We start from the raw sequence: 27,292 nt of genomic DNA, 5'->3' as shown, positions 1-27,292 counted from the left end.
TTGTTATGTTTACACCCCAAATTTTCTTTCAGTTTCACTTGAACCAATTGATCCACTTACCTGTGTTCTTCCCTAAACCACACACTTCCTGACAGGAGCAGAGATTTCACACCCTTGATGTGTGGCATGCCTTGGCCTTTAACCTACACAGAACACGACCCATCAGGAAGTCCCCAAGACTGTTCATTGCGATAACAGAAACTCGGGACAGGCGAGCTCCACCCAGAGGATCTCCAAATGGATCTCTGGCTGCATTCTGCTCTGCTATCAGCTCACAGACTCTAAGGTCGGAAGGTGTCATAATTATAAAGGGAAGGGTAAACACCTTTAAAATCCCTCCTGGCCAGAGTAAAAGCCCTTTCACCTGTAAAGGGTTAAGAAGCTAGGATAACCTCGCTGGCACCTGACCAAAATGACCAATGAGGAGACAAGATACTTTCAAAGCTGGAGGGGGGGAGAAACAAAGAGTCTGGGTCTGTCTGTGTGATGCTTTTGCCGGGGACAGAACAGGAATGGAGTCTTAGAACTTAATAAGTAATCTAGCTAGATATGCGTTAGATTATGATTTCTTTAAATGGCTGAGAAAATAAGCTGTGCTGAATGGAATGGATATTCCTGTCTTTGTGTCTTTTTGTAACTTAAGGTTTTGCCTAGAGGGATTCTCTGTGTTTTGAATCTAATTATGCTGATTTTTACAGAGGTGATTCTTTTTACTTCTATTAAAATTCTTCTTGTAAGAAACTGAATGCTTTTTTCATTGTTCTTAAGATACAAGGGTTTGGGTCTGTGGTCACCTATGCAAATTGGTGAGGATTTTTATCAAACCTTCTCCAGGAAGGGGGCTGCAAGGTTTTGCTGAGGATTTTGGGGGGAAAGACGTTTCCAAACGACTCTTTCCCAATAATAAACCCGGTTAGACGTTTGGTGGTGGCAGCGAAAGTCCCAGGGCAAAAGGTAAAATAGTTTGTACCTTGGGGAAGTTTTATACCACATTTATACCACTCAAAGGATGTCTTGTAAGACGAGCATGTCATTATCTTGTGGAACTCACTGGCACAGGATGTCACTGAGGCCAGGAGCTAAGGAGGATTAGAGATCACAGGGATAGGGGAAACACCCATGGTTACAGGAGATGGGACCCTCCTGCTTCGGGCACGAGCCCTCTACATACTGGTGGGGTCAGGAAAGCGTTTCTCTGAGGGGCAGGGTAGTAAATAATTGTCCACCAGCCAGCTTCCTGCCCTGTCCTTTGAAGTAGCTGGTGCTGGCCACGGTCAGAGTCAGGACAGTGGAGCAGTGGATTGTGGGTCTGACCTGCTTGGGCACATCCTAGCTTCCTACTCCAGGCCTGGGCTCGTATGCCTCAGCTGCTGGGAAGCAGTGTGTCCCACTGCAGGAGCCATCATGTCTGGGCACCTTGACTGCCCACCTCTTCCTAGTGTTGACTTGGCTTCATTGGCCTTCCTGGGAGCAGCAGGTGCATTGCCCCTTGTGCTGTTTCAGTGCTGGGGCTGCGACACCCAGAGCTGTGGGCAATGAGTGAAATCAATGGACAGGCCTCTAGGCAGTCCCTTGTCTGGGGTGGGTTTGGAAAGCACCTGGCACACTTTGGGGTCTGCCCAGACCCCTCGCAGAGCTGGGGATGTGGCAGCCAGTGCTCCCAAGAGGCTCAGAATGGGGACAGTGGGCGGCTGCGGGTCAGAGCTGTGGGGCACTGGCATTGCTGTGTGTGTAAAGGCTCAGGGCTCTGGGTCAGCACTGAATAGCTCAGCAGTGCTGAGTATGTGGAGCCCAGGGCTGGAATGGTGGGGGGCTGAGGGGCATTGCCAGAGCTGTATATGTGGATCGCAGGGCTGAAATAGCAGGGCAGGATTGTGGTGCGCCAGTAGATCTCTCTTTGGGAGTTGGCACAGCACCTGGCTATGCTGTCTGGCTCTTTGCAGCACTCCCACCAGTCATATCAACAAGCACGGAAGTGCCCCCCCGCCACCTTTTGATTTGCCTCTCAAAGCCGAGAGTGCCTTGGAGCGCAGGCTGGCCCAAGGGATGCCTACAACTCCGCTGACACCTGCCATCTGAATCAGAGGGGGAGAACACAGGAGAGAAGGCAATTGCAGAGAACAGGAGTGATGCCTGGGCAGATTGGAAGTGGGCCCAGGTCACACATTGTAAAGAAGGGGCAGGAAGATTAAATGTAAAAGGAAGGCAAGATTTAGAGGGCCCTGTACTGCGCCGTGCTGATGAGCTATGGACAGCACCTAACATCCTCATTTACAGATGCCTTCATTGCAGAAAAGAGAGTGGACCTGGGACGAGAGCAAAATGCTGGTGATGCAGGATCCCATCTACAGGTAAGAGCCCCTCAAGGTGGAATGCAGCTCCCCTGGGCTCTGACGCTGACCAGCGAGTGCCCGGGGGTGCCTGGAGCTGCCCTGGGCTCTGACGCTGACCAGCCAGTGCCCTTGGGGGTTCCTGGAACTCCCCTGGGATGTGATGCTGCCGAGCCACTGACACACAGCCCACTGGACCCTATACATAGAACCCAGAGGAGGATTGTCTGCAATGCAGATGCTGGAATTTTAGGGCCCCCAAGGTCGCCCCAGACAGGCAGCTGAATCAGAGCCAGGCCAGGAATCACTGAGCCCCTGTGAACGAGCCGCTTCGAGGGAAAACCGTTCTCTGGCAGGGATTAGAGCCGCCCACTGGTGCCCCTCCAGACCTGGGGCAGGGGAGTGGAGTGGCCCTGGACCCCAGCAGGCCTTAGGCCCACTGGGCCTTGTCTGAGACAAGGAGCTCCTGCAGCGGGAGGGAAGGGCAGGGCTCCGTGCTCTGCCAGCGACTAAGGCAGGGGTTAGCATGTGCTCTGTGCCAACCCATTGCCTTCCCCCGCTGGGCACCATCATTGCCCGACTCTTAGCTTGCCCAGGGAGCTGGCTGCTGTGGAGAGCTCCTGAAAGGCACATGCCCCAAATCTGCCCTCTGGCCCGGCAGGGGCAGGGCTCTCGGGGGCTTCTTCCCCCATCTCTGCAGCTGCACTGGTAGGGCTGGGCTAGCGGATGCTGCTGGCTCGACGAGGGGCAGAGCCCTGTGGATCGGCTCAGTCATGCGTACTCCACCTGCCCCACAAGTAGCGTGGGTGAGGCCTCCCGGCCTGCTGAGCACCACAGATGGGGCTTGGATTACAGATGTCCCTCCCCTCTCTCCCTGCAGGATATTCTACGTGTCCCACGACTCCCAAGACCTGAAGATCTTCAGCTACATCGCCAGAGATGGCTCCAGCAATGTCTTCAGGTGTAATGTCTTCAAGTCCAAGAAGAAGGTACCTGCGGCAGGGATGCGGGGTCCCTGGGAGGTTGCAGGGAGGGGTGTGGCAATGCAGCTGACTCAAATGCGCTGTGCCCATGGGGAGGTCCTGGGGAATGGCTGTTTCTTGGATACCCTGTAGCTCCCGGATTCTCCCTCCAGTGCCACCACAGCTCCGGGTGTGCCTTGCCTCGAAGGCATGGTAAGGGCAGCAGCACTCAGCCCCCTCCTCACACGCTCTGCTGCCCAGAGCCTTCTGGCCACTTCCTCAGGGACTGGCCAGCAAGGAGCTGCCCAACCTCCCCACAGCCATTGTCCCACCATGCACTGGGCAGAGCCAGCAGGGTCCTCTCGCTGCAGTGGAGGATTCTTTGTGCCGCACCCCCAGGGTCAGCTTCCTCAGCAGATTGGCCTGGCCTGGGCTGCAAAGCCATCCCCGGCTCCTCACTGCTTCTGTCCCCTCCCATCACCTGATGCAACTCACCATGGGCAGGGCAGGGGTGCTGATGCTGTGACTGATGGGTCAGAGGGCACAGCGGGTGGCCAAGCTATTCCCGTCGCACAGGAACTGCAAGGCTCGGGCTCTGCTCTGGCGAGCTGCCATTCCCCAGGCCTCAAAGGGACTGGCCATGCCGGCTGGTTTGGATGTGCAGGAACACAGGATGTGAGGCTGACAGGGCTGCGAGACCCCTTAGGGCAGGACCATGCTGCCCTGGCCTGCTGTTCTCAGAGAGCTGTGGTCACCTCTTCTCCTGTCCCCTCCCTGTCAGGGCAGTGGGGAAAAGCCCCCAAGCTGTTCTCCCCCTCCTCCCCCGCCCTGTGCACCAAGGCAGAGCCCCTCACTGAGAGGGGATGGGCAGCAATGGATCACACTGTGGGGCTGCACCAGGAGCCTGTGATATTTAACATCCTGCTAAAAGTGATCCTCAACAGCTGGGAGTTGACACCCACCAAGTGAGGGGCAGAGTGCTTAGAATGACACCTGGAGCCAAAGCTGGACAAATGCCAGCAGAGGCCAGTGGAGACATGATCTGAACTGTGCAGAGGGCAGAGCCGGGCAGCGGGGGCCAGAGGCATTCGGGACAGAAATCACCCACTGTTGCGAACTCAAGTACAGCTCCTCTGAAGGTAGCACTCAGGGCTGAAAGTTTGTTCCTAGGAGCCTTGCTGGATTGGGGCCTTAGAGACCATGATGCCAGAAGGCCCCAAGAGAGATCAGAGCTCTCCCTTTGTGCATGGACTGCGGGGCCGGGGGGCTGGGATGCAGCCCTTTGCAGAGCCCTGGGCCCTCGAGCCATCCAGGGCTCCGGCTCAGCCTCAGGGTTCTCCCAGGGGTCTTGGTCAGCAAAGCCTCCCATGCTGTCAGCAACTGCAGCGGTTTGATGCACAGTCCCTACAGCCTGTCATCACAGCTCCTCTCTCCCCACTCCAGAGCCAGGCCATGCGCATCGTCCGCACTGTGGGGCAGGCCTTTGAGGTGTGCCACAAGCTGAGCCTGCAGCACACCCAGCAGGATGCGGATGGGCAGGAGGATGGTGACAGCGAGGACGTGGGTGGTCCAGGTACGCCGCAGCAGGGGGGAAAGGCTCTGTGCTCGGGACTCCTGCAGAGGGCAGGCCCTGGCCTCCAGTCGTGCTCTTAGCCGGCAGGTGTTTTGTGGCTCGCGCCGGGAGAGAGCCACCCCCCGGAGTTGGCGCCCCCCCCACCCCCCAAGAGCAATGTACAGGTGCCAGGTATTGTAGGGACGCCGCAGGGGTGTGAAGGCCAGCAGTGTCTGAAAGTGCCGTTCTGCCCCGGCTAATGGAGCACTGTGAAAACAAGGCATGCATGCGTCCTCTTCTTCTGGGATGTGGGCCCAGAGCAGGGAGTGACATTTGCTAGGTCCTGGCCTTCATCCTGTGGACCTTCCACCCCACTGGGAGCCCATTTACAGGGCTGCGGATTGTGCCAGCTGCGAGTGCTCAGGGTAGACAAGCCCCTGTTGGGGATGGTTTAGGTGTGCCTGGTCCAGCGTTGGTGTGGGGCAAGGAACTGGATCGAGGGCTCTTACAGCCCTGCAACCCTGGGATTCTCGTTTGTAGCCTGTAAACATTTACTTGGCGCACACGTAAAGCGAGAACATTGTATTAAAGCAACTCCTGGCCCCGAGCAGCCCTTCCACCTCCACCCTGGGGCTGGCCCCAGGGAATTCTCTGCTCCAAGTCGCAGTGAGCACCAAACAAGCAGCTCCTGAGCCGACAGAGTCTCAGAGGAGTCGCCTCAGCCAGGGCCCAGAAAACGAAGTTACACCGGTCACTGGGGTTACAATATGGCAGTGTGTGAGGAGGGGGCATGCTCGTCTCCTGAGGAGGTGCCAAGTGCCAGTGCCGTGGGGCGGTGAGGATCTGGGAAATGGGATATGCCCCTCCCCATATGATGGACAGAGATGGCACAGACTGGTAGAGGTGACGTGTGGGAGGCATGCGGGGTCACATGCCCCCGCAGATTGCTCGGTCACATGGTGTGGCTGGGCCCCCTCCCTGTGGGGCAGCTGAGCCTGTGAGCTGTGCTGGGCAGGGAGAAGAAGAGGCAGGAGGAACAGCTGGGAGCTGCAGGGAGGGGCTGCTGCTTTCTAGAGGGGGCGTAACTTGAGCTGTTCCAGGATTGTGCCCCCCACTATCAGCAGGCACAGGTCATCTCTGCAGACTGGATTTGGGGTGTACCACAGGTTGGGTTTGAGGGTCTTCAGCAGAGCTGTGGGGGAGGGAGGCAGCCCAGGGCTGGGGTAGCATGGGGCTGCAGGTCAGGATTGAGGGGCATTAGCAGAGCTGGGGGTGGGGAGTCCAGGGCTCAGGTAGCAGTGGGATGTGGGTCAGGATTGAGGGACAATGACAGAGCTGGGGGTGGGGAGCGCAGGTCTGGGATAGCAGGGGGCTGCAGGTCAGGATTGAGGAGCACTGGCATCTCTTCTAGGCATGGAGCACGCCATGATTAAGTGAGTGCATTTCATGAGGAGTCAAGCCGGAGCCAGTTTGGCCTGTTCTTCCCTATGTGCCAGGCTGGGCACTGCATGCATTTCTCTCTTGTCAGTCACCCTGAGGAATGACTCCTGTGATGCATTTGCCAGGGCCCCCCGAGCACTCAGCTTCAGGCCCATCCCCCAGCTCCACTCCACCTCAGCACCCTGGCTCCTCTCAGTTACATGCTACACCAAAGTCCCAGACCATTTGGAGGGTGCCCAGTCCCCCTTCTGTGCTGATCTCCTTGCCCACCCCGTCCTTCTCTCTCTGGAACTAGGCCTGCAAGGAGAGCCAGCGACCTCTGCTCTGTGTACTCTGTCTGTCCCACCTGGTTCTCTGCTCGCCCTCCTGCTCACCCTGCCAGTGCTGAGACAAAGCATCACATGGGACGTCCCCTCAGCACAGACCTGTGCCCTCAGTGACCCACTGACAGGCAGCCCTGTTGCAGACTCGTCGCCTCTTTCTCCCCTCCTCCTAATACTGAGCTCTTACCAAGGGCTGAACTCAAAACAGCATCATTAGGTTTCAGAGTCATCCCAGCAGGACGTAGGGGGCAGTTCCTACGCTCAAACCCATTGACATCCAGTCGGACAAGGGCCCCATGCAGAATAGGTTCTTCACGCTGTTCCCCTAGAAGTTATGTCAGCAAGTACTTTAGCTCAACTGCCAGCTCCAGCGTCGGCCAGCACTGATGCCTGCTCCTGCCCTAATGTTGGCCAGAGCCCATGTATCCTGCTCTCCTGCTGCCCAGTGATTGTCTGTGCAATCCCTCTGCTGTACAGCTGCACTCTGTGGAAGGTGGCTGCCTGCCCTTCTCAGAGGAGAGTTCTCCAGAAAGTGAGCCAAGCACAAAGCAAGATAGGGCTGCATCCTGAGCCTGCCCACAGCCTGAAATCGTCTTTTGGAGGGCTGTGAACCACCCACCCACCTCCGTCTCAGAGGGGTGACCTGGAAGCCTACTGCTGACAATTTGAATTTTGCCATGAAATGTTCACCATCAATCGTTTCTGCAGGAACAGCCAGTGAATGTGTTCCTCTTGCATGCCCTGCTCTCCTCTCCTGCATTTCCAGGAGCCAAGAGCCCAGGTAGTGATACCGTTCCTATCCAAGGGCATCGAGAAACCTGCATGCGGTGCCAGCCATTCCCCGTACTTCCGCTCATCCTGGGTCTCTTGTGGCTGGCTCACCGTAACGCCCTTCTCATTTGGCACAAGCTAAAATCTCACAATTCTGTCAACAGCACTGCTTGACCCCAGGAAGTGGGCAGCACGCAGTACCCCAGCAGTCACACACCAGGGTAGCTGGCCCCGCAGAGCCGCCCACTGATTCCGGTCCTCGACTTCCATCCAAATACAGCAACTTCAAAGATGTCATCAAACCGCCTGCAGGCACCTTGCCCCACACAGGGACTATGGTTGCCCAGTCGAGCTACAACTAGGGGCAAACATTCCCTTCAGGTGTATGGACACCATGTCGGAGCCTGAACTGGCCACACTCTGCTCCAGCTAGCCAAGGGCTTTATTCCTAAATCCACTTTGCCTGCCAGAGCCACAGTCCTTTTTCTTATTTAAAAAAAATGTTGGAAGCCTCAGACTATCAGGCCCTGAAGCAGGTCACCATTAGAAACCGATACCCATTACCACCAATCCCCAAGCTAATGGACCACGTGAGCACTGCCCGGGTACACACAACGCTAGCCCTGCAGGGGGCACGCAACTTAGTACAGGTTAGAGCTGGGGACAAATGGAAACCCTCCATTCGAACACATTATGGGCACTTTGAATATCTCGTGATGCCCTTTGGTTTGACAAATGCTTACAATGTTTCAGCATTTATTAATGATGTGCTCTGGAACATTGTGGGCCAGTACGTGGTAGCATACCTGGGTGACATACCGATCTTTTCAGACAGTGCCAAACAACACAGCATGTACATCTGTTCCGTCAGGTCTCTATATGAAGCTAGAAAAATGTCCTGATTTTGTAGGGACAGTCCCAATATTTGGGGCTTTTTTTTTATATGGGCTCCTATTACCCCCCACCGTCCCAATTTTTCACACTTGCTATCTGGTCACCCGAGCCTTTGACCAGTCCTCCATAGAATTCCTAGGCTCATCCTATCTCCCGCGGGTACTGAAATAGACCCATGGAAGATAAAGGCAGTCCTCGAATGGGGGAGCACCATGGAACGTTCGTGAACTACAGTATTTCCTGGGGTTTGCAAACGTCTGTCACCAGTTCCTCCTAAAGTTCTTGGAGCGGATCGCCCCTCTCACTGCCTTGCTCCTCAAAAACACCAGATTCCTGTGGTCTCCCAAGGCCCTGCAGGCCTTCAAGCAATTAAAACTTGCGTTTACCACCACTTCCAAAGTGGTCCATCCTGACACCACACAAGCCTTCATCATCAAAGCGAGAGCTTCCAACCTGGCAGTCAGAGCAGTTCTATCGCAAAGGCACAATCCTCAACAACTGCTGCACCCACACGTCTTCTGTGCCAGGAAACTTACCAGCGGAGCCAAACTATGAAATTTTGGACAAAGAACTCCGGCAATTAAGATGGCCTTCGCAGAGTGGCACCACTATCTAGCAGAGGCCTGATATTCTGCCCAGATGTACACCGATCATAAGAACCTCACATATCTGCATAGGGCCAAGGCCTTCAACCAACAACAATTTTGGTGGGCCTTATTCTTTTTGCACTTTGATTTTGCAATCTCCTGTCATCCAGAAACCCAAACTAGCAAGGCTGACACTTTGTCCCAGAAGGGACGCTGATCTTAAAGATTTGAACCCAAAAACCTCCTCCATCCTCAAGCCTCAGAATTTTCTGGGCCCGGCTCCCCACCAAGATCTGCTCACCCTCATATGATCAACCTTCACCCAGGGAATCCCTCCAGTCGAGCAGAAAGCCATAAATAAGGACCCCCACGATGTCTGAGACAGGGTAACCTACTAAATGAGCGTATATATGTTCTCCTAGGCCTCCAAGGACTACAGCCCTACCAGTATGCCATGACTTGCCTGGCAGGACATTTTGGCTGTTTTAAAACTCAGCACCTTGTCTCTTATATCTTCTGGTGGCCTCACATGCAGGCCATAGTGCAGGCCTGTGTTGCAATGTATGTACCCACTCCAAGGCGCCACACAATAAATACCTGGGAACCCCTTGAACTCCTGCAGCCCCTTGAGACTCCCCCGGCCCGTGGACAGTCATTGCCTTAGATTTGCTAGTAGAACTATCCGAGGCCGGTGGGTTTTTTACCACTCTGACAGTAGTGGGCCACTTCACCCCGGCACTGGCCTAACCTTCTCCCAGGAAACGGCCCAGCTCTGTGTGGACCAAGTTGTCTGCCTCCATGGCCTCCCACAGCACATGATCTCTGAGCACCATGTGTGATTTATCTCTCGCTTTATGTGAGAAGCTCTCTGGATTTTGGGCATCTGCTCCTGCCTCTCTTCCACCTACCACCCTTAGACAAATGGTCAAGTGGAGAGAACCAACCAGATCCTGGAGCAATACCTTCAACACTACATAAACTTCCACCAGAACAACGGGTTCTTGCTGCTACCTCGCATACAGTAACGCAGAATATGCTTCTACAGTGCAAAGCCATTTTTTTTCAAACTATAGATTCCATCCTTGGTTTTACTTGGAGCTAACCACAACTTCCCACAACCCAGCAGCCCTGGACTGGACTGGACTGGACACAAGATATGTCAAACCCAAGATGACCTAAAAGTTTACCTGGAGGACACCTAGAAAAAAGAAACAACATGCGGACCGTCAATGACAGGAGGGGCCTGCCCTTTTGCTTGGCCAGAAGGTATGGCTCTCAACAAAAAATGTACACACAAACAGGCCATCCCGTAAGTTGGACTACCAGCTCTTTGGCCCCTACCGCATTCTCCAGCACATTAGCCCAGTCACCTTTGAATTCAACTTGCCCCGTTCTCTCCAAATACACCCAGTTTTCCATACATCACTCCTGAAGCCCCACATTCAGGACCCATTCCCTCACCGCTCCCAGCCATCGCCCCACACCAGTACATGTTCACAACATTGATGAGTATATTCTCCGTGAGATCCTTGATGCCAGAGTCAGACGGGTTAGACTCTGGCATCTTATGGCTTGGGAAGGCTACAGTCCTGAAGAGCACTCCTGAAGAAGGACCTGGCGAAGAATGTCCACACTCCTGACCTGGTAAACACATTCCACAAAAACCAGCCTGTAAAACCAAGCCCCTACCTCCCAGGAGAGGGGCTGATGTGAGGGATCCTGGGCCTTGAACCTCGACCTGGGGGTCCCCAGGCAGGGGTCACACCACAACCACCACTCAGCAGCTCACCTGAATGATTGCAGAAGGGGCCAGCAAAGCTCTGCCTCACAAAGGGCCCCACAAAGCTCCAGACTGGGGGAGACTTCTGCCCCACTGATTGGCGGTGATGCCCTATTTAAACCAGAAACAGGAAGTTGTCTGAGCAATTAGGTCAACCCCTGGCTGACTGCTGCTGCACTGGCCCCTGCCTACTGCCCTGAGCCTTGCCTCCCAACCTGTTCCTTCCCCCTGCCCTCCTTCTCCCAGACCCCCACCTCTGCCTGGTTCCTGTCTCACTCCTGGTCCCAGCTCCTATGGCCTACCCCTGATTCTGACTCCAACTTCAACCCCTGGCTTGCAACAACTGTCTCTGGCTCTGACCCCGGCTTGGCACCTAACTCCAGGCCCCGGACTCTATCCACTAGGTCTGATTGCCTATGCCCCAGTACCTGCAGAGACACCTTCTCAGAGCAGTTATGCCGTGACACAGCAAACATTGAAAACAGGATACTGTGCTCCAGCATAAAATGACTGGAATTGAGCATCAGATAACAGCAAGACTGTGGTACCATGGCATTATCGACACCACACCCCACGGAGCTGGTCGGGAATTTAGCTGACACTTCCCCCAGCACTCCCTCTGCCACCCAGAATGCAGGGTTCTGACTGGAGTGGTAGGAGCAGTCCGGGGGCCCTACAGGCTTGGGGGAAGGGATCCTGTGGATTGACATGCTATATGCCAAGGGTGGCCAAACTGTGGCTCATGAGCCACATCTGGCTCTTTTACAGTTAAAGTGCAGCTCGCAGAGCCCCCCGTTCCCTTCGCCCCCATTCTCCGCCTACCAGACTGGCGGGAGGGGGGCCTTGGGGATTCTGCCCTGCAGTGGGGTGGTGGGGCTAGGAGCTTCTGCCAGAGGGGACTGGTGCCTGCTGAGAGTGAGGGTGGAGGGGGCACAATTTCAAGGTTAGGCCTCCACCCAACAGCTTGAGTCACAGGCTCCAGGCACACCCTGCAGCTCCCAGCTCCAGCGCCAGCAAAAGCAGCAGCTCCCCCTGCAGCTCCCAGCTCTTAGCTGCTGCCTCTCCCCAGGCTACAGCTGCCGTACAGGGAGGGGGCCCAGCAGCACCACATGACTGAGTGGGCCTAGCTAATCCTGGCAAAAATCGAGGGGGGGATGTGACCCCCACATGTGTCGCCTTTGGCTTCTGCCCAGCAGGGGGGGCCCTCAGGGCTTCAGCCCTACAGGGCACGTCAGCCAGGGCTTGGGGCTTCAGCAGGAGTGGGGCCGAACCAAACCCCAGCGTGCACGCCCTGGCTCCCGAACATTTGAAGATTGTCATATGTGCCTCAGAGGGTCAGTAGGCTTGGCCACCCCTGGGCTATGCCATGTGCCCCAGCCTGGGGATCGGAAAGGCTGGGTATAGGGAATCCCGCGGGGACCATATGGGCATACAGGTATTGGGCGTTTTCCTTTCTCTGCCCATTCCCTTCCCCATGAACCCGTTCTGTCCCTCGCTGCCCCCACCACTGAGCTCAGGGTCCATGTTACCAACCAGGCAGTTGGCAGCTTGGCAGGAAGGTGGAGACAGGCTGCCCTTTGTCCCAGGGGATGCTGCTGCCCTGGCACAATGAGCTGCTATCACAGTTGCTGGGCCAAACCTTCCGACTCTGGGGAGAAGCTCTCAGGATGCAGTTTAGATCTTTTGCTCTGCAGCCCCTTCACCACAAGAGTTCTTTTGACCTCCGGCACAGCTGAGCAAACCCCAGCCATGGCTCCTGCAGCTCTGTGCCTATCATCTGGTGCAAATTAGTTAATGAGCTAATTTACACTTTTGCAATGTTTGCATGTGGCTAACAACTTCAGCATAAGTCATCGGCGCCTCTGTGGAGGTGATGGGGGCCCTGAAATGACTCCCTCACTGAGACTGACAACGGTTTTAACCTCAGCTGGGAAGAACAGAGGCCAACTGAATGGGATGAGTGAAACCATGTGCTCAAGGGGGCACCAAGCGGGGATATCCACCAGCACCCACTGCTCCGAGAAGAGTGGAGGGAGCTAGCAGGCAAAGTCCAAAGGACTTCCCCGGTGTGCATGAGAGAGCTGGGGTAAACAGCCCCCTGGTCCCAGAGAGCCTCTTCGGTATCAAGCTTTCTCTTCCTGGATGAAACCTGGCCAGTGCCAGGAGCATAGTGGGACCAGGATGGGGTGATTATAAAACAGGGGACAGCGAAGCTGAAATCGGAGGCGGAGGCAGAGGAGAGGCTGCAGTCTGTTGCACTGTTCCTGGTTCTAGGAGCAGAGTGCAGTCCAGTGATGAGAAAGCGTAGCTAGGCACATAGACTTGACAAATTCATTCTGAAAGGCACTATAGCAAAGTGGGTGAGATTTGGGTCTCCCCGATTAGAGAGCTGAGTTCTGGTCCAAGCTGTGCCTTCAGTGACCAGTCAGCTACCTTGTTTATAAAATGGGGGTGATACTTGCCTGCCCCCTTGAGGGTGAGGCCTAGGGCAGGAAAGAGGGCTGAGAACTGCACAGAAATATTGACCCTCGCCAGTAGAAGAGATGGGCCCAGATTCCCTGGTTCAGACCTGAGTGCACTTTCCCCTAGGCCTCAGGATATTTGGAGTGTCCTCTCAGCTCTGTGCGGACAGGGCTGCCTGCTAGGGATGCGTGACCCATGGCAGGTGTGCAGGTGCTTCCCCCACAAGGAGGAATGGGCCTTGTCTGCTAGCCAGGCCGACGTTCTCTCAGCCCAAGGAGCTGGGCTGGGGCAGTGTTTCCGTTGTCCCCTCTCACCTCTGACCATGCCGTTGCTGCCCCCTCCCAGCCTGCCACCCAGCCAGAGCTGAGAATGCAGCTGCCCCTACAGAGGAGACGGATATCGATGCAGTGGAGATCCCTCCACCAGGGAGCAGCACCCTGGAGTTCAGCCGGGGGGTGACAGACCTCGACGCCGTGAGGAACGACTCCGGGCACTCTCTGGACACCAAGGTATGCCAGCCCCAGCCAAGAGCAGCTGTGCCCCAAAAGTGGCCTTTGAGCCGTGGTGCAGGCCCAGGGTCCCCCCAGATAGCATGGTTTCCCGAGCATGTGTCCAAGCAGCTTTGCTATATGGCTTCAGGAGCAGCTCAAAGGAACCTTTGGGTTTCACACTGCCCTGCAGTGGGGTAGAGAGGGAGCTCATGTCTAGATATGGGGCTGGAACAGCCTGTGGCAGCTCTGCGGGGGTGATCAGATGGGGGGACCACGGCGTGAAGCTGGTGCAACAGCATATGTCCTCATGGCAGCAGCTGGCATCCCCCCCAGCACTGCCCGGGCATTAACAAGGGGAGCCGAGGGGCTGGCCACCACAGGGGAAATGCCTCTTCCCTGAGCCGCCCCGCAAACTAGGGCAAATTGCCTTTGCTGGGGCCCTGAGGGAGGCCAGGTTCACTCCCCTCTGTGCACTCTCATGTTAAGAGCTAGTGTGTGTGCCCACAGCCAGACAGGGGGAACCGAGGCACCACAGTGTCCCCAGCAAACACACACCTTTCCCCATTGCCGGTCAGCGCAGAGCTCTGAAAACCCTGGGAGGTACTGAGCCCTGAGGACACAGGCTGTGGATCTGCACGTGGCAGACCCAGCTCCGGTCCCTGAGGGTGGCAGTGCCCGGCTCTTGTTGTGGGGTGTGCTGGGCAGGGCAGCGCAGGGCGGGAGTCCAGCTATCATGCTCCGTTACTCACTGTTAGGGGCAGTGGCCCTTCCTTGATCCCATCTCCCAGTAGGGGAGGAACCCCTACCCCCACCCCTCCAGTTAGCCCCCGACAATAAAAGAAGCTCATAGTCACTGGCTCCCCCTCATCCTGTTCTCCCCCGAAACTCCCCCAGCACTCAGCCTCTCCCCTGTGCCCTGCACTGCTCCGGTCCAGACACAAACTGGTCCCTGTGTCGCCCCCTCGCTCCTGTTGGCTGTGGCATTTCCTGGGAACAGAGCAGTGTTGGTTTCCCAGGGAAAGCAGCAGGAGTGGAGCTGCGTCTCCCTCTGCCTGACCACACAGCTGCTGGCAGGAGAGAATCACCTGGTGCATTAACCCAGCACGTCTGGACAGTGTCAGAGGCCAGCAGAGCACAGTCGCCCTTTACCCAGGAGTTCTGCTTGTGCTTCAGAGACCAGGCAACCAGCAAAACCTAGGACATTGGCTTTCCACTCGCCCTGCAGAGACTCCGAGCATCCCAGAGCCATCCCTGCAAGTGGGCAGCCGTGCTGCTAATCCACCTAGGCAGTGGTCCTGCGCATTTGTCCCACCCGCTCAGCCCTGCCAAAGCTGGGGCTCGGTCCTTGGCCAGGACACATCAGGACTGAGCGAGTGCCATGGCGAGGGAAGAGTTGGCCAGAGCACCATCTTGCAAGGGGGGTTCAGAGAACCAGGGGCGCCCCAGGATGATGATCCTCTCCCCTCCCCTAGCCCCGCTTCTCGGAGATCACACAGCAGTGTACAAGCTTGCCCCAATTCAGTCAAACAAACCCCATCCAAGGTATGTGAGTACCCACTGGAGTGTGGGGAAGCCGAGACACGGAGCAGGCCGTGGCTCACATGACAAGTTGGTAGCAGTGCTAGGAATAGAAGTCAGATGTCCTGGTTTCCAGTCCCCTGCTCTAGCCAGTGGGCCCGAGTCCTCCTCTGTCAGGTGACAGAGCTGGCACACAGAGAGGTACTGACGAAGGGATGGTCCCATCGCTCCTGCCTGCACTGCATCCCCTAGAATGGCTACCCTCGGGGAGTGAGAGCTGAATAGTCGGGATGCAGGTACATGGGCCCTGTGTTCATGGCACCGATGTAGCCAGCTATGTGGCTTGTCTGGTAGGGAAAGCGCCATGTGAATCCCCAGCTCACGACCACGCAGCTCTGCTGGGCTCTGCCAGTGGTCCCCCATCGTTCCTGGCTCTCCCCTTCCCTCGTGTTGGGGGGGCTGAGCCTGCGACCGCTGCACTGTACTGCTTAAACCGCTCTCCCAATGCACCAGCGGCTGTGGAGCCCTTCGCACCAGTGCTCCCAGCAGTGAGCCTCTTGTGAGTTCGGCCAAGTGCATTGAGGCTTGAACCCTGTGTCATTAGTGGGGTGCCACGGGGTTAGCGGAGGTAAGACTCGTATGGCTCCTCTAAGGCTGGGGGCCATCTGCTCCACCCAGGGTGGGGCAGGGCAGTCCCACTGCTGCCCAAAGTGCTGGAGGAGAGAGGAATGGTGCGACGTAGCATGTCACGGAGCCAGCAGAATGGCTGGCGTGAAGAGTCAGGATGCTGCCTATGTGATCCAAGCCTGCTTGGTGTGGCACTCTGTCCCACTCTTGTGGCACCTACACCAGCCAAAGTAGCGGTTCTCAACTTTTCCAGACTACTGTACCCCTGGAGCCTGAGCCCTGCTTCTGGGTGCTGAAACATGGAACAGCATTACAGGGCCCTCTATGGCGTGGTGTCTACACCCCAACTCCAGCGCTGCACTTGTGACTTCCCCAAAGCCATCCCACAACCCCCAGGTTGAGAAACACTGACTTAGATGAGTTGATGTACCCCCTGGAAGACCTCTGGGTACTCCAGGGGTGCTCCTGGTTGAGAACCACTGAGCTAGAGAGTGATGAGCTAGCTACAGCCTTGGCTAAAAGAGCTATGTTTGAACCCGTCCTCCAACAACTGAGTGTGTTGGCATTACACATAGCCGTGAGACACCAAGAGCCTGTCTGGGAGCCAGTCCCCCAGGGATCATCTTGCCAGTGGTGCCAGCTCTTGCTGTTTTATCACGAGTCTCTCGCTATTTGGTGTGTTTGTAAAGCCCCAGCTCCTGGAGGCCCGTGAATACATGACAGTCTCACCTTCCATTTGTTCAGAAGAGGAAGCTTCTGGTCTCCCGGGTTGCAGAAGAAAGTCAGAAAATCCAACCCAGGGAATCCAAGGGCTCACAAGCCAGAAGGCGAAGAAACAGGTTGCTGAGGAGGGTTCACACAGGGAGCTGCCTCCTGCCCCCAACCCTGGCAGCTGCCAGCAGCTAGAGCAAGGCTGTGAGCCGAGGTGCAAATCTCTGACCTCCACCCACCCCAAGTGAGGTTGGGCCAACCCTTCTGGCTCTGGCTTTGGAGCATGTGTTGGCGGCTGCTGGCTCTGTGCACAAAGGTGACCCAGGCTGAGAGCATTGTGCTCAGGGCAGCTCACCAGGCTGAGTGGAAGTTCAGGGGGCAGCAGTGAGCGCCTGCTGGAGCAAAGTCAGCCTAAGCCACCGAGCCAGCCCCAGCAGCAGGGAGAGCGAGCACCTATGTGTCACAGTCTGTTACAGGGTGTCTGCCTCCTGCTGGCCTGGCCAGTGGGTTGCTCTGCACACAGCTGGAGGACAGAGCTGCTGCCCAGGAAGGTCAGTTCCTTAGGCTCCTAGCTTGCACTGAAGTCAGAGGTTAGAGACTAAGCTCCCTATGGTTGTTCTGGCTCAAACGCATTAGCCTACAGCTGTGTGATGCTTTGGAACGGCAGAGCTGTGTGACTGCTAAGGATTAGTGTTGTCATTGTGATTAGCTATTAATGCTGTTCTCGCACACAGCAGGTCTCGCTGGTGTGTACTGGTGTGGGAGGTAGGCACTATGTACCCCTGCAGGTCTGGGCTACAGTCCCTGGCCCAGAGAGCTGATAATTGAAACAGGTGGCTACAGACAGACGGAGCCAGGGGAGTACAGAGAATGAGGCACCGACCCGCCCGGCCCGCAGGGGTCTCAGCTCAGCTGGGAGCGAGTTACTAGAGTGTCTGTGGGATGTTGAGGGGCAGCACGCAGAGTGGATCAGGCTTTGCTTTTCTCTATATTTTCCAGGGCTCCCTCCACCCCGAGAGTATCCTGACTGCATCGCCCAAGCTGCTGCTCCCCTCCTCATCCCAGCTGCCGGACCTGGGGACTCCCCTCTCCACTCATCACCAAATGCAGCTTCTTCGGCAGCTTCTGCAGCAGCAGACGCAACAGACACAAGTGGCCGTGGCCCAGGTGCTGCCCGCATGGTGGTTGTTGCCCCAGCATGCCGAGCACAAGCGGGGCGCGGGGCTGTGCAGGCGGCAGCATGTGCGCAGGGGGCCATGTGGAGGGGCTGGTGTGCTGGGAGGAGTGGGGTGGAAATGGACACGGGCGAATAAGCCAGAAGTGGCAGAGCCCTGGAGGCAAAGCCAAGTTGCTCGGCCTAGATGCAGGAAGGGAGGAGCAGGCAGAGGAGGGGGTCTGAAACTGGGTGGAGATGGAGGGAGGGTAGCTGTGTTCTGAACGTCTGGAGTGACAAGTAGCCATTGGGTTATGGTGATGCAGGCGGGCCTCGGTGTGGGCCTGGACAAGGGGATAGGTCTGATTTTAGCCAGGGCTGAGGGGTGGAAGTCAGGTATCACAGGAGGAAAGAGCCCAGGGTCACCCCGGGTGGGGGAAGGGAATTCATGAGGGACAGTCCGCGGGGAGGGAGAGGGCCTGGCAGATCCAGATGGGCCACGGCACCGGTCAGTTTGAGGGGAGGCAGCTAGGAAGAGAAGTCAGGGAGACAGCGAGTGCTGTGGGATTGAAGGAAGGAGTAGAGCTGTCCCCCATACGCACTCTGCCAGGGCCATCGGGGAACCCACAGACATCCTTCCCCACACCACATGCCCTGCCCCTGGCCCAGCTGCCCCTGCAGTGACTCACACATAGCGCTCCGGGAACCTCACTGTGCTGCAAGCCAATCCCCTGTGCTATGGGTAGGGGCAGGCAGCACAACAGGCCCCAGCACTGCTGGCCCCACGGTGTGGAGGCACACAATGGGACGCCACACCCCAGGGGCCAGAGGGGCACACAGCCTAGCCTGGCCCGGCCAGCCTACTAGGACTGACAGTCAGGGGCTGGCTGGCTAATGTGTGCAGAGTGTACTGACCCTACTGTCTAGGTCTCACACCTGATGAGTGCTGAGGGCTTGTTTGCTCTGTGTGGTGCGTGGGCCAGTGAAATATCATGGGTATCAACTGTCCTTGTCTCCTGGGCAGGGGCCCGGCCCAGCTACGACCCTCATTCAGAACAGCGCAGCTCAGCAGGAATGTAAATGCAGCCAGGAATTGTCCAGACTGCCATGGCTTGGGCTGGGCTGGGCAGGGCTCTTCTGGAGCAGGGCCCCACATTCTCCGATGCTCAGGGTTGGCCGTGGACCTAGAGGTCAGGGCACGCTGCTGCAGGGGGGAATCAGCTTCAGGTCTCAGTGGGATGGTCTGCACTGCATTTAAACCCCCACAGCCGGCCCGTGCCAGCTGACACGGGTTGCAGGGCCAGGCTAAGGGGCTGTTTGCATTGTAGACATCTGGACTGGGGCTGAAGTCTGGACTCTAGGACCCTGCAAGGTGAGAGGATGCAAGATCCCAGCATCTACCTTGCAAATGGCCGGTGCCTAACTGCAGTGTGGGGACACCCAGAGAAACTTGTTTCACTGGCAGCTCCAGGGAGCCATGGTTAGGAGAGTCTGTCTCAAGATGAGCTAGCCTAGCCCTCGCCTGCAGCTGAACGGCCTTTGAAAACCATGGGGCTGCCCCTTTGTGTGGGGACAGGCAGCTGTCCCACTGGGAACTTCCAGCTCCCCTGCTCCTGACAGCACGCCTTGGTGCCTGCAGCTTTGAACTACAATTCCACCACTGCCAGCAGGTGCCAGTGCTCCTGCTTCCCCTGCCCAGTCTCAGCACAGCCTCTGTGGGAGTTCTTTCTGCTTGGGCCAGACAGATCTGTCCCATGGCTAGGCACCCTGGTATGAAGCAGAAGGGACTCCATGCTGGATGCAGTGTGGACGGGGGACAGATGCTAGCATGCTCCCTGTCCCATGCTGCCCTGTGGCTGCAGGGTCCCTGTGAGACTGGAATGGGGAATGGACTTACCAGCACTCTGGGCAAAGTCTGGAAGGGCTTTGTGGGTCCAGGACTTCTGCAGACTGGTATAAATCTCTCCCTCCTTCTCCTGCTTGCTGTCCTAGAGCAGAGCAACTGGCGACATCCCCAGCCCAGAGTGACAGCTCCCAACACTGGGATGGCTCCCGGGGGAGAGTCTCTCTGAGCTGGACCTGAGCTCCCGCTCTGCCAACAGCCACCACTGTGCCTGGCTGAGAGAACAGGTGGCTAAGGGGAGTGGGCATCTGACTGGCGGCACTGCAGGCTGGGGCTACGGGCGGGCTTGCTCTAGCAGCCAGCTGGGGGCGCGGGCGGGATGCATGAATCTCACTCCAGCAGCAGGCTGGAACTCCAGGCTTGGACCCCCGGCTCGGCACAGGCAGCCTGTCCTGGCACGCACACACCCACTCGCTGTGTCTCCACGTCTCTCCGACAGGTTCACTTGCTGAAGGACCAGCTGGCTGCAGAGGCAGCAGCTCGGCTGGAGGCCCAGGCGCGTGTGCACCAGCTCTTGCTGCAGAACAAGGACATGCTCCAGCACATCTCGCTGCTGGTCAGGCAGGTGCAGGAGCTGGAGCTGAAGCTGTCAGGAAGCAACACCAGTAAGAGCTCCTTCCCCAGCCTTGCTGCGGCCCCCAGCCAGTACAGGGACCCAGGAGCACAGCATGGAGGTGCTTGTTGCTGAGCTCCGTGCTGATTCACCAGGGCACAAGGGACTTCCCATCCCTCCCCGTTCTGCCCCGCTCCGGCGGTGTGCCCGTGCCATGGTCCCCAGCACTCCCTGGAGAGGGGATCCCCGTGAATGCCAGTGGGAGGGGGTCACCGCAGAGTGTGCATGGCACAGCCCATGGCCAGGGTGGGTGTGCCATGCACACACATCAGCCCAGTTCCCAGGGGTCAGTGCCCCGACTCACTGCCTGACTCAGGCCTGCAGTGACCACATCCCCTTGTGGGGTGGGGGGGTGACCCACGGCAGCTAGACAGCCCCACCCCTTTGCACCCCAGGGTTTGTGGCATGCAAGAGACTGCCCCATGTCTCCTGGTCCCAGCGCCAGGATGCCCAGGGAGAGAGAATTTATAATGGGCACCCTGCGGGGAGAGTCCCTGCGTGTACTTTCCTCAGCTGTGCGGGGGCAGCTGTGGGCGCAGGGGCTGGGTGTTATTGGGGCAGGGTCATGTCAGGGGTGAGGGGGTATTTCTGTGTGGTGGGTGTGCGGCATCTGGGTGTTACCAGGATCATGTGCACATGTCAGAGGTGTGGGGGAGGATGTTTGTGTGTGGTGGGCATGCGGGGGATGGGTGTTATTGGGGCAGGGCCGTGTGCACATGATGGGAGTGTATGGGGGTGTTTGTGTGTGGTGGGGATGTGGGGGCTAGGTGTTTTCAGGGCCGTGTGCATATGTCAGGGGTGCAGGGGCAGTTCACGGTGGGTGTGTGGAGGCTGGATGTATGGGGCAGCGCCGTGTGCACGTCAAGGCTATGGTTGTGTATGGTGGGCGTACAGGGGTTGGGTGTTATTGGGGCAGGGCCGTGCACACGTCATGGCTATGGGGTTGTGTGTGTGCAGGTGTTGGGGGGGGTGTTATCTTTGGGGGCTGTCCATGCTTTTCCCTGTTGCTGTTTGTTCAGCTAGATCCTCACCTACCCCTCCACCCTCCATCAGCTTCAGCTCCCCATGTGAACAGCACTGATCAGGGTGGGCTCTTGGCCATGGGTTGAGATCTAGAGCAGGCCTGTGTGCCTGGTGGCTGTCTGCCAGCCTGTGTGAGGGGTCAGTGATGCCCTAGGCCGTTCCCGCTCTGACTGCCCTCCTCTCTTCCAGTAGGTTCCCAGGACAGTCTGCTGGAGATCACTTACCGCTGCAATGCCATGCCAGTGCTGTGCGACTCCATCACCCCGAAGCCTGAGGACCTACACCTGCCGCTGCTGGGCCCTGGCCTTGACTCCACCCATGCCCTGGGCAGCCCCATAGGTAGGAGTGACTGCTTGGTGAAGCTGGAATACTTCCGCTTCCCGCCGGGCACCACGTCACCGTCAGAGCCGCTCCTGGGCAGCCTGGAGCTCATCAAGTTCCGCGAGTCGGGCATCGCCTCGGAGTACGAGTCCAACACGGACGAGAGCGAGGAGCACGACTCGTGGGCCCAGGAGGAGCCACTGCGTCTGCTCAACGTGCGGCACAAGCAGGGCCTGGGGGACAGCCTGGATGATGAGATCGCTGTGTAGGAGGGTGGCTGTCTCCAGACCAAGACAGGGAGGAGACAGTCTTGGGGAGGGAAGCAGCTGCTGGAGGCCAGTGCTCAGTTCAGGGCTTTAGGCCAGGGTAGGCAGTAAAAGTTCCCTCTCCGCCCCTGTGGCAGGACAAAGCCAGGGCTGTGCTCCCTGCAGCCCACGCCATCCCAGCAGGCTCTCAGAGCTGTCAGGGCACGCCCTGGCCTTGCTGTGAGAGAGGAGGAGACTGAGTGTGCACAGGCAGGTATCCCTCTGCTAGAACAGTCAGCGAGCAGTCCCACCCACCCAGCCAGCCACAGAGCGGGTACAGACACATACCCTCCTTCGATGTGCAGTCACTTTCGCAAGACCCTCACCGCGCTGCCCCAAGGCTCTGCCAGCCTGGCACAGCTTCTGCTCTGATCAGACTCCATAGGCTATGGCCAGCAATGTGTGGCTGTAAGTCCATGGCATGGCTTTGTCCTCTGTAATGGAACTGGGGATATTTTCATTAGCCATAAAATCTATAACCCTTTTCTGAATCCTACCAAGTTCTTGGCCCTATAACATCCTGTGGCAAGTAGTTCCACAGGCTCACTGTCCATTTCCCTTGGTCAGCGTTAGATTCATTGCCTTTCCTCATCAGTGTACCTCCCCTGGTTCTCACTGGGACGGCATTCCCACCTCTTTTCTTATCCTATTCAGTCTTTGACATGGCCCTGTCATGTCCCCTCCTGTTCATCCCCTCTCCAAACAGAGCAGAGTCAGGGGGATGGTCACAGGAGCTCAGTGTAGGGGTAATCACCTCTGCTCCCAGTGGAGTCGAGCTATAGATTTCAGTGAGAGGCCACCCAGTACTTGAAACTCCCCATCCTCAGATGGAGCCTCTTGGCATTGTGGGCACTTGCCTCTGGGGCCCCTTTGATTCCTGGGGGCCAGACCTGATCTCTCTATTGCAGGTCAGGGAATGCCCCCTGTCTGTATAACAGATCCTAGCTCTCTGAGCTCCCCACGCAGCCGGTGGCAGCGGAGCATGTCCCAGCCGTACTGTATTCATGCCCACACCCCCCTGGGAGGCCAGGCAAAGCTATTGCCCACTGTACTGATGGGCACTGAGGCACAGAGCCCAAGTCTGTGCTGTACAGGGAATTGAACCCGAGTCTCCCAGGCAGGTGCCAGCCTTGCTCTCCATGGTACCGGTTTTGGAGTTGGTCTCCCTTCCAGTCTTGTGCAGCTGTTCTGCACACTGCTGAGTGATGAACTGGGATACTCGCTGTTCCAGTCATGCCCGGGTCGAACCTGAGCCATTCAGGTCCATCTCAGCCCCCCGTGTATTTTAAAGAAGCCTTATTGAGGGCGCAGGAACAAGCCATCGCAAAGTGCAGAAAGAATAGCAAATATGGCAGGCAACCAGCATGGCTTAACAGTGAAATCTTCGGTGAGCTTAAACTCAAAAAGGAAGCTTACAAGAAATGGAAACTTGGACAGATGACTAGGCAAGAGTATAAAAATATTGCTAGAGCTTTCAGGGGTGTAATCAGGAAGGCCAAGGCACAGTTGGAGTTGCAGCTAGCAAGGGATGTGAAGGGTAACCAGAAGGGTTTCTACAGGTATGTTAGCAACAAGAAGAAGGTCAGGGAAAGTGTGGGACCCTTACTGAATGGGGGAGGCAACATAGTGACAGATGATGTGGAAAAAGCTGAAGTACTCAATGCTTTTTTTGCCTCGGTTTTCACAGACGAGGTCAGCTCCCAGACTGCCACACTGGGCAACACAGCATGGGGAGTAGGTGAGCGGCTCTCAGTAGTGAAAGAACAAGTTAAGGACTATTTAGAAAAGCTGGACGTGCACAAGTCCATGGGTCCAGATCTAATACATCCAAGGGTGCTGAAGGAATTGGCTGATGTGATTGCAGAGCCATTGGTCATTATCTTTGAAAATTTGTGGCAATTGGGGGAGGTCCTGGACAGTTGGAAAAAGGCAAATATAGTGCCCATATTTTAAAAAAGGAAAAAAGAGAACCTGGGGAACTACAGAGCAGTCAGCCTCACTTCAGTCCCTGGCAAAATCATGGGGCAGGTCCTCAAAGAATCCATTTTGAAGCACTTGGAGGAGATGAAGGTGATCAGGAACAGTCAACATGGATTCATGAAAGGCAAGTCATGCCTGACCAACCTGATTGCCTTCTATGATAAGATAACTGGCTCTGTGGTGGATGTGATATATCTTGACTTTAGCAAAGCTTTTGTTATGGTCTCCCACAGTATTCTTGCCAGCAAGTCAAAAAAGTATGGATTGGATGAATGGACTATAAGGTAGTTAGAAAACAGGCTAGATTGTCGGGCTCAACTGGTAGTGATCAATGGCTTGATGTCTAGTTGACAGCCGGTATCAGGCGGAGTGCCCCAGGGGTCAGTCCTGGGGCTGGTTTTGTTCACCATCTTTATTAATTATCTGGATGATGGGATTAATTGCACCCTCAGCAAGTTCGCAGATGACACTAACCTGCGGGGAGAGGTAGATACTCTGGAGGGTAGGGATAGAGTCCAGAGTGACCTAGACAAATTAGAGGATTGGGACAAAAGAAATCTGATGAGGTTCAAAAAGGACAAATGCAGAGTTCTGCACTTAGGAAGGAAGAATCCCATGCACTGCTACAGGCTGGGGACCAACTGGCTAAGCAACAGTTCTACAGAAAAGGACCTGGGGATTACAGTGGACAAGAAGCTGGTTATGAGTCAGCAGTATGCCCTTGTTGCCAAGGCCAATGGCATATTGGGCTGCATTAGTAGGAGCATTGCCAACAGATCGAGGGAAGTGATTATTCCCCTCTATTTGGCACTGGTGAGGCCACATCTGGAGTATTGCATCCAGTTTTGGTCCCCACACTATAGAAGGGATGTTGAGAAATTGGAGAGAGTCCAGTGCAGGGCAACGAAAATGATTAGTGGGCTGGGGCGCGTGATTTACGAGGAGAGGCTGAGGGAAGTGGGGTTATTTAGTCTGCTGAAGAGAAGAGTGAGGGGGGATTTGATAGCAGCCTTCAACTACCTGAAGGGGTTTTCCAAAGAGGATGGAGCTAGGCTGTTCTCAGTGGTGGCAGATGACAGAACAAGGAACAATGGTCTCAAGTTGCAGTGGGGGAGGTCTAGGTTGGATATTAGGAAACATGTTTCACTAAGAGGGTGGTGAAGCACTGGAATGGGTTACCTAGGGAGGTGGTGGAATTTTCATCCTTAGAGGTTTTTAAGGCCAGGCTTGACAAACCCTGGCTGGGATGATTTAGTTAGGGTTGGTCCTGCTTTGAGCAGGGGATTGGACTAGATGGTCTCTTGAGGTCTCTTCCAACCCTAATCTTCTATCATTCTGTGAATCACAGATCAGGCATTACCATGCACTTGTTGAGACATTTTCCCCTGCCGTCACACCAGCCATTCTCACTCGAATAGGGCTTGTTGGCCTTCCTAGTCTTGACTAACCTCGGTATTGTGTCATCTTCCAGCACACTTTCTTTGTCCTCAACTCTCTAGGGGTGTGCAGCGAGAGCAGGGTGGAAGCAGGAGATCCCGGCAGCAGAGCAGCTCCGCATCACTGGCTTCTTCATATTTTCTTTTTCCTTAAGTAAATCCAGGGAAATGAAATGCCAAAGCTGATGTTAATGCAGTGATGAAGTCAGGAAATTCCACAAGTTCAGGGAGCCAAACTCTTCAGTGGCGTGTACCCCACACTCTCCTGGCAGGCCAAAGTCTCAGGGCTTGCTTCACGTTTTGGGCAGATTGGCTGCACTGGCTCCCTAGCAGATAGGCCCCACTTCCTCCTGTTTGCTTTCAAGCTGTCTGGTAAGTTCTCCAGGCTGTGCAGCCTGGCTGGGTCAATGGTGTGGAGAAGGCTGTACTGATGGGCCTTGCTGTCATGGGAGTGGTTGCTTGCTGTCCCCATGGGGCTGCGTTAACATTTGATTGGAGGGGCAGAGCAGATTCCCAGGGAAAAGGCTTTGCTCGGAGGGCGCAAAGGCTGAATGTGCCTGTCAGTAACTCAGTAAAGCTTGGCGATCTCAGAAAGCAGATGGGAGCTAGTTCATTAGGATGGATTGTCTAGCTGTAGCACCCAGGGCCCAGGACAGGATCGGGCCCTGTTGTGGCTGCACTGGCTATGCCCTGAAGAGGTGGCAGACTGAAAAGACAGGAAGTTGACAAAAGCAGGAAGAACAGGGCTCCAAAGGGTTGCATGAGGGGCTCCGGCAGTGCCCTACCCACAGATCTGACCCCTCTCTGGGGCTTGGAGTTACCTCCAGTCGCTGCCTGCTCTCAGCTTTCCCCTGACGATTCGCTGTGATGCCATTAGCCCTGACACTAGGGCAGGGCCATGTGCAAACTTCCCTGCTGGGCCTCCTGACCGTCCCCGGAGTCCTGCGAGCCTTTGGGGTTCAGAGCTGGCTGGGGAGCAGCTTCTCTCTGGAGCCACTAGTAGGGAGAGCGCAGTGAGCAGGGAACCTGGGTCCGTCTGCGGGAGGGTGAGGGGTGAGTTCATGGGGCAGTAGCAGGTGGGTTCCAGGTGTGTGTGGCGGTGACGCGGAAAGTGTGTGTGGGGGGGGGGTGAGTGCAGGGGTGCTGGCCATGGAGAGAGCTGTGGAGTGGGGGGGTGAGGGCAGGGCTGGAGGACTGGAATGGAGACAGGACAGGAACCTTAGACTGGCTGGGGAGATTCTACGGGCTCAGAGCAGAGACGTGCTAGAGCAGGAAAGCAGGGCTCCAGAAGAGCAGCACAGTGATGGGAAGCAAAGGCTGCTGCATCCTTTCCCCTCCTGGTCCCAGCTTGCCCTGCCTCACCCCCTCTGGGCCCCAGGCATTGCCTGCTGGGCCCCCCTCTCCTGGCTGCCTCTGCAGAAAGCCCAGCCTGGACATCCACATCAGCTATGCTTGTTCTGTCTGAATTACCTGGCACGTGCAGTGCGAAACTCAGAGCCTGCAACCCCAGGGCAAGGCCACCATGTCCCCAGCACTCTGGGTTCATTTACGACGCTCTCAAGGGCAGTTGTGAACAGTTCACGCCGCTCCCGAGGACTGACACGTCACCATAACACTGTCGATTAGCTCACCCACTAGCTGCTGGCTGGAGGGGCCTTCGGCTAAGGGCCATTCTCCCCATCTCTGTGCCCGACACATGCTGTGTCTTACAGCCAGCAGTCGGAGCTGCACTGATGGGTGGAAGCCAGGAAAGGCACCAGTCATGATAAGGTTTCTTGAGGATGGTTCTGGTTCCACTGGAGTGGATCTAACTGGCCTTTTAGACTCATATCAACACCAGGACAAATGGGGCCAAAATCTCTGAAGATTCTGCCTCCCAGTGGTCAAGAAAAAATCTGTGATAAATCGTGAAGGTTTCTGCAGTCTGGTCAGCTGCCCGCATTCAGAACTCAGGAGGCAGGCTCCAGAGACCATGAGATTGGCTTTCAAAAATAACTAGGGCTCTTTTTCTTTGCTTTCTGATTTCTGAGCCTTTAGGGGGCACTTGGATCCTGTTTTCAGGCTTTTCTCCACAACTGCGAGGGCTAAAAGCTTGCTTTTTTTTGTAAA

At 56.3% G+C, this 27,292-nt stretch overlaps 1 protein-coding gene across 15 annotated transcripts in view; it reads left to right on the top strand.

The window, feature by feature from the left end:
• Positions 1 to 27,292, top strand: part of NOS1AP (nitric oxide synthase 1 adaptor protein) — a 175,360-nt gene that overhangs the window by 115,415 nt on the left and 32,653 nt on the right. For 6 of the 15 annotated variants that reach the window (XM_073356231.2, XM_073356237.2, XM_078854041.1 and 3 more), the window contains 7 exons: positions 2,278 to 2,351; positions 3,211 to 3,319; positions 4,736 to 4,865; positions 13,448 to 13,611; positions 17,449 to 17,616; positions 19,945 to 20,110; positions 21,331 to 21,480. In XM_073356231.2, the coding sequence (XP_073212332.2) occupies positions 2,278 to 2,351; positions 3,211 to 3,319; positions 4,736 to 4,865; positions 13,448 to 13,611; positions 17,449 to 17,616; positions 19,945 to 20,110; positions 21,331 to 21,480 (961 nt within the window). Of the gene's footprint in view, positions 1 to 2,277; positions 2,352 to 3,210; positions 3,320 to 4,735; positions 4,866 to 13,447; positions 13,612 to 17,448; positions 17,617 to 19,944; positions 20,111 to 21,330; positions 26,293 to 27,292 lie in introns of those variants that run through there. The other 9 variants (XM_073356236.2, XM_073356232.2, XM_073356234.2 and 6 more) reach the window with 4 other exon arrangements.

This window comes from Lepidochelys kempii, chromosome 8, assembly GCF_965140285.1.
Source record: "Lepidochelys kempii isolate rLepKem1 chromosome 8, rLepKem1.hap1, whole genome shotgun sequence".
NCBI lineage: Eukaryota > Metazoa > Chordata > Testudines > Cheloniidae > Lepidochelys > Lepidochelys kempii.
This window is presented reverse-complemented; position numbering and strand designations above follow the sequence as displayed.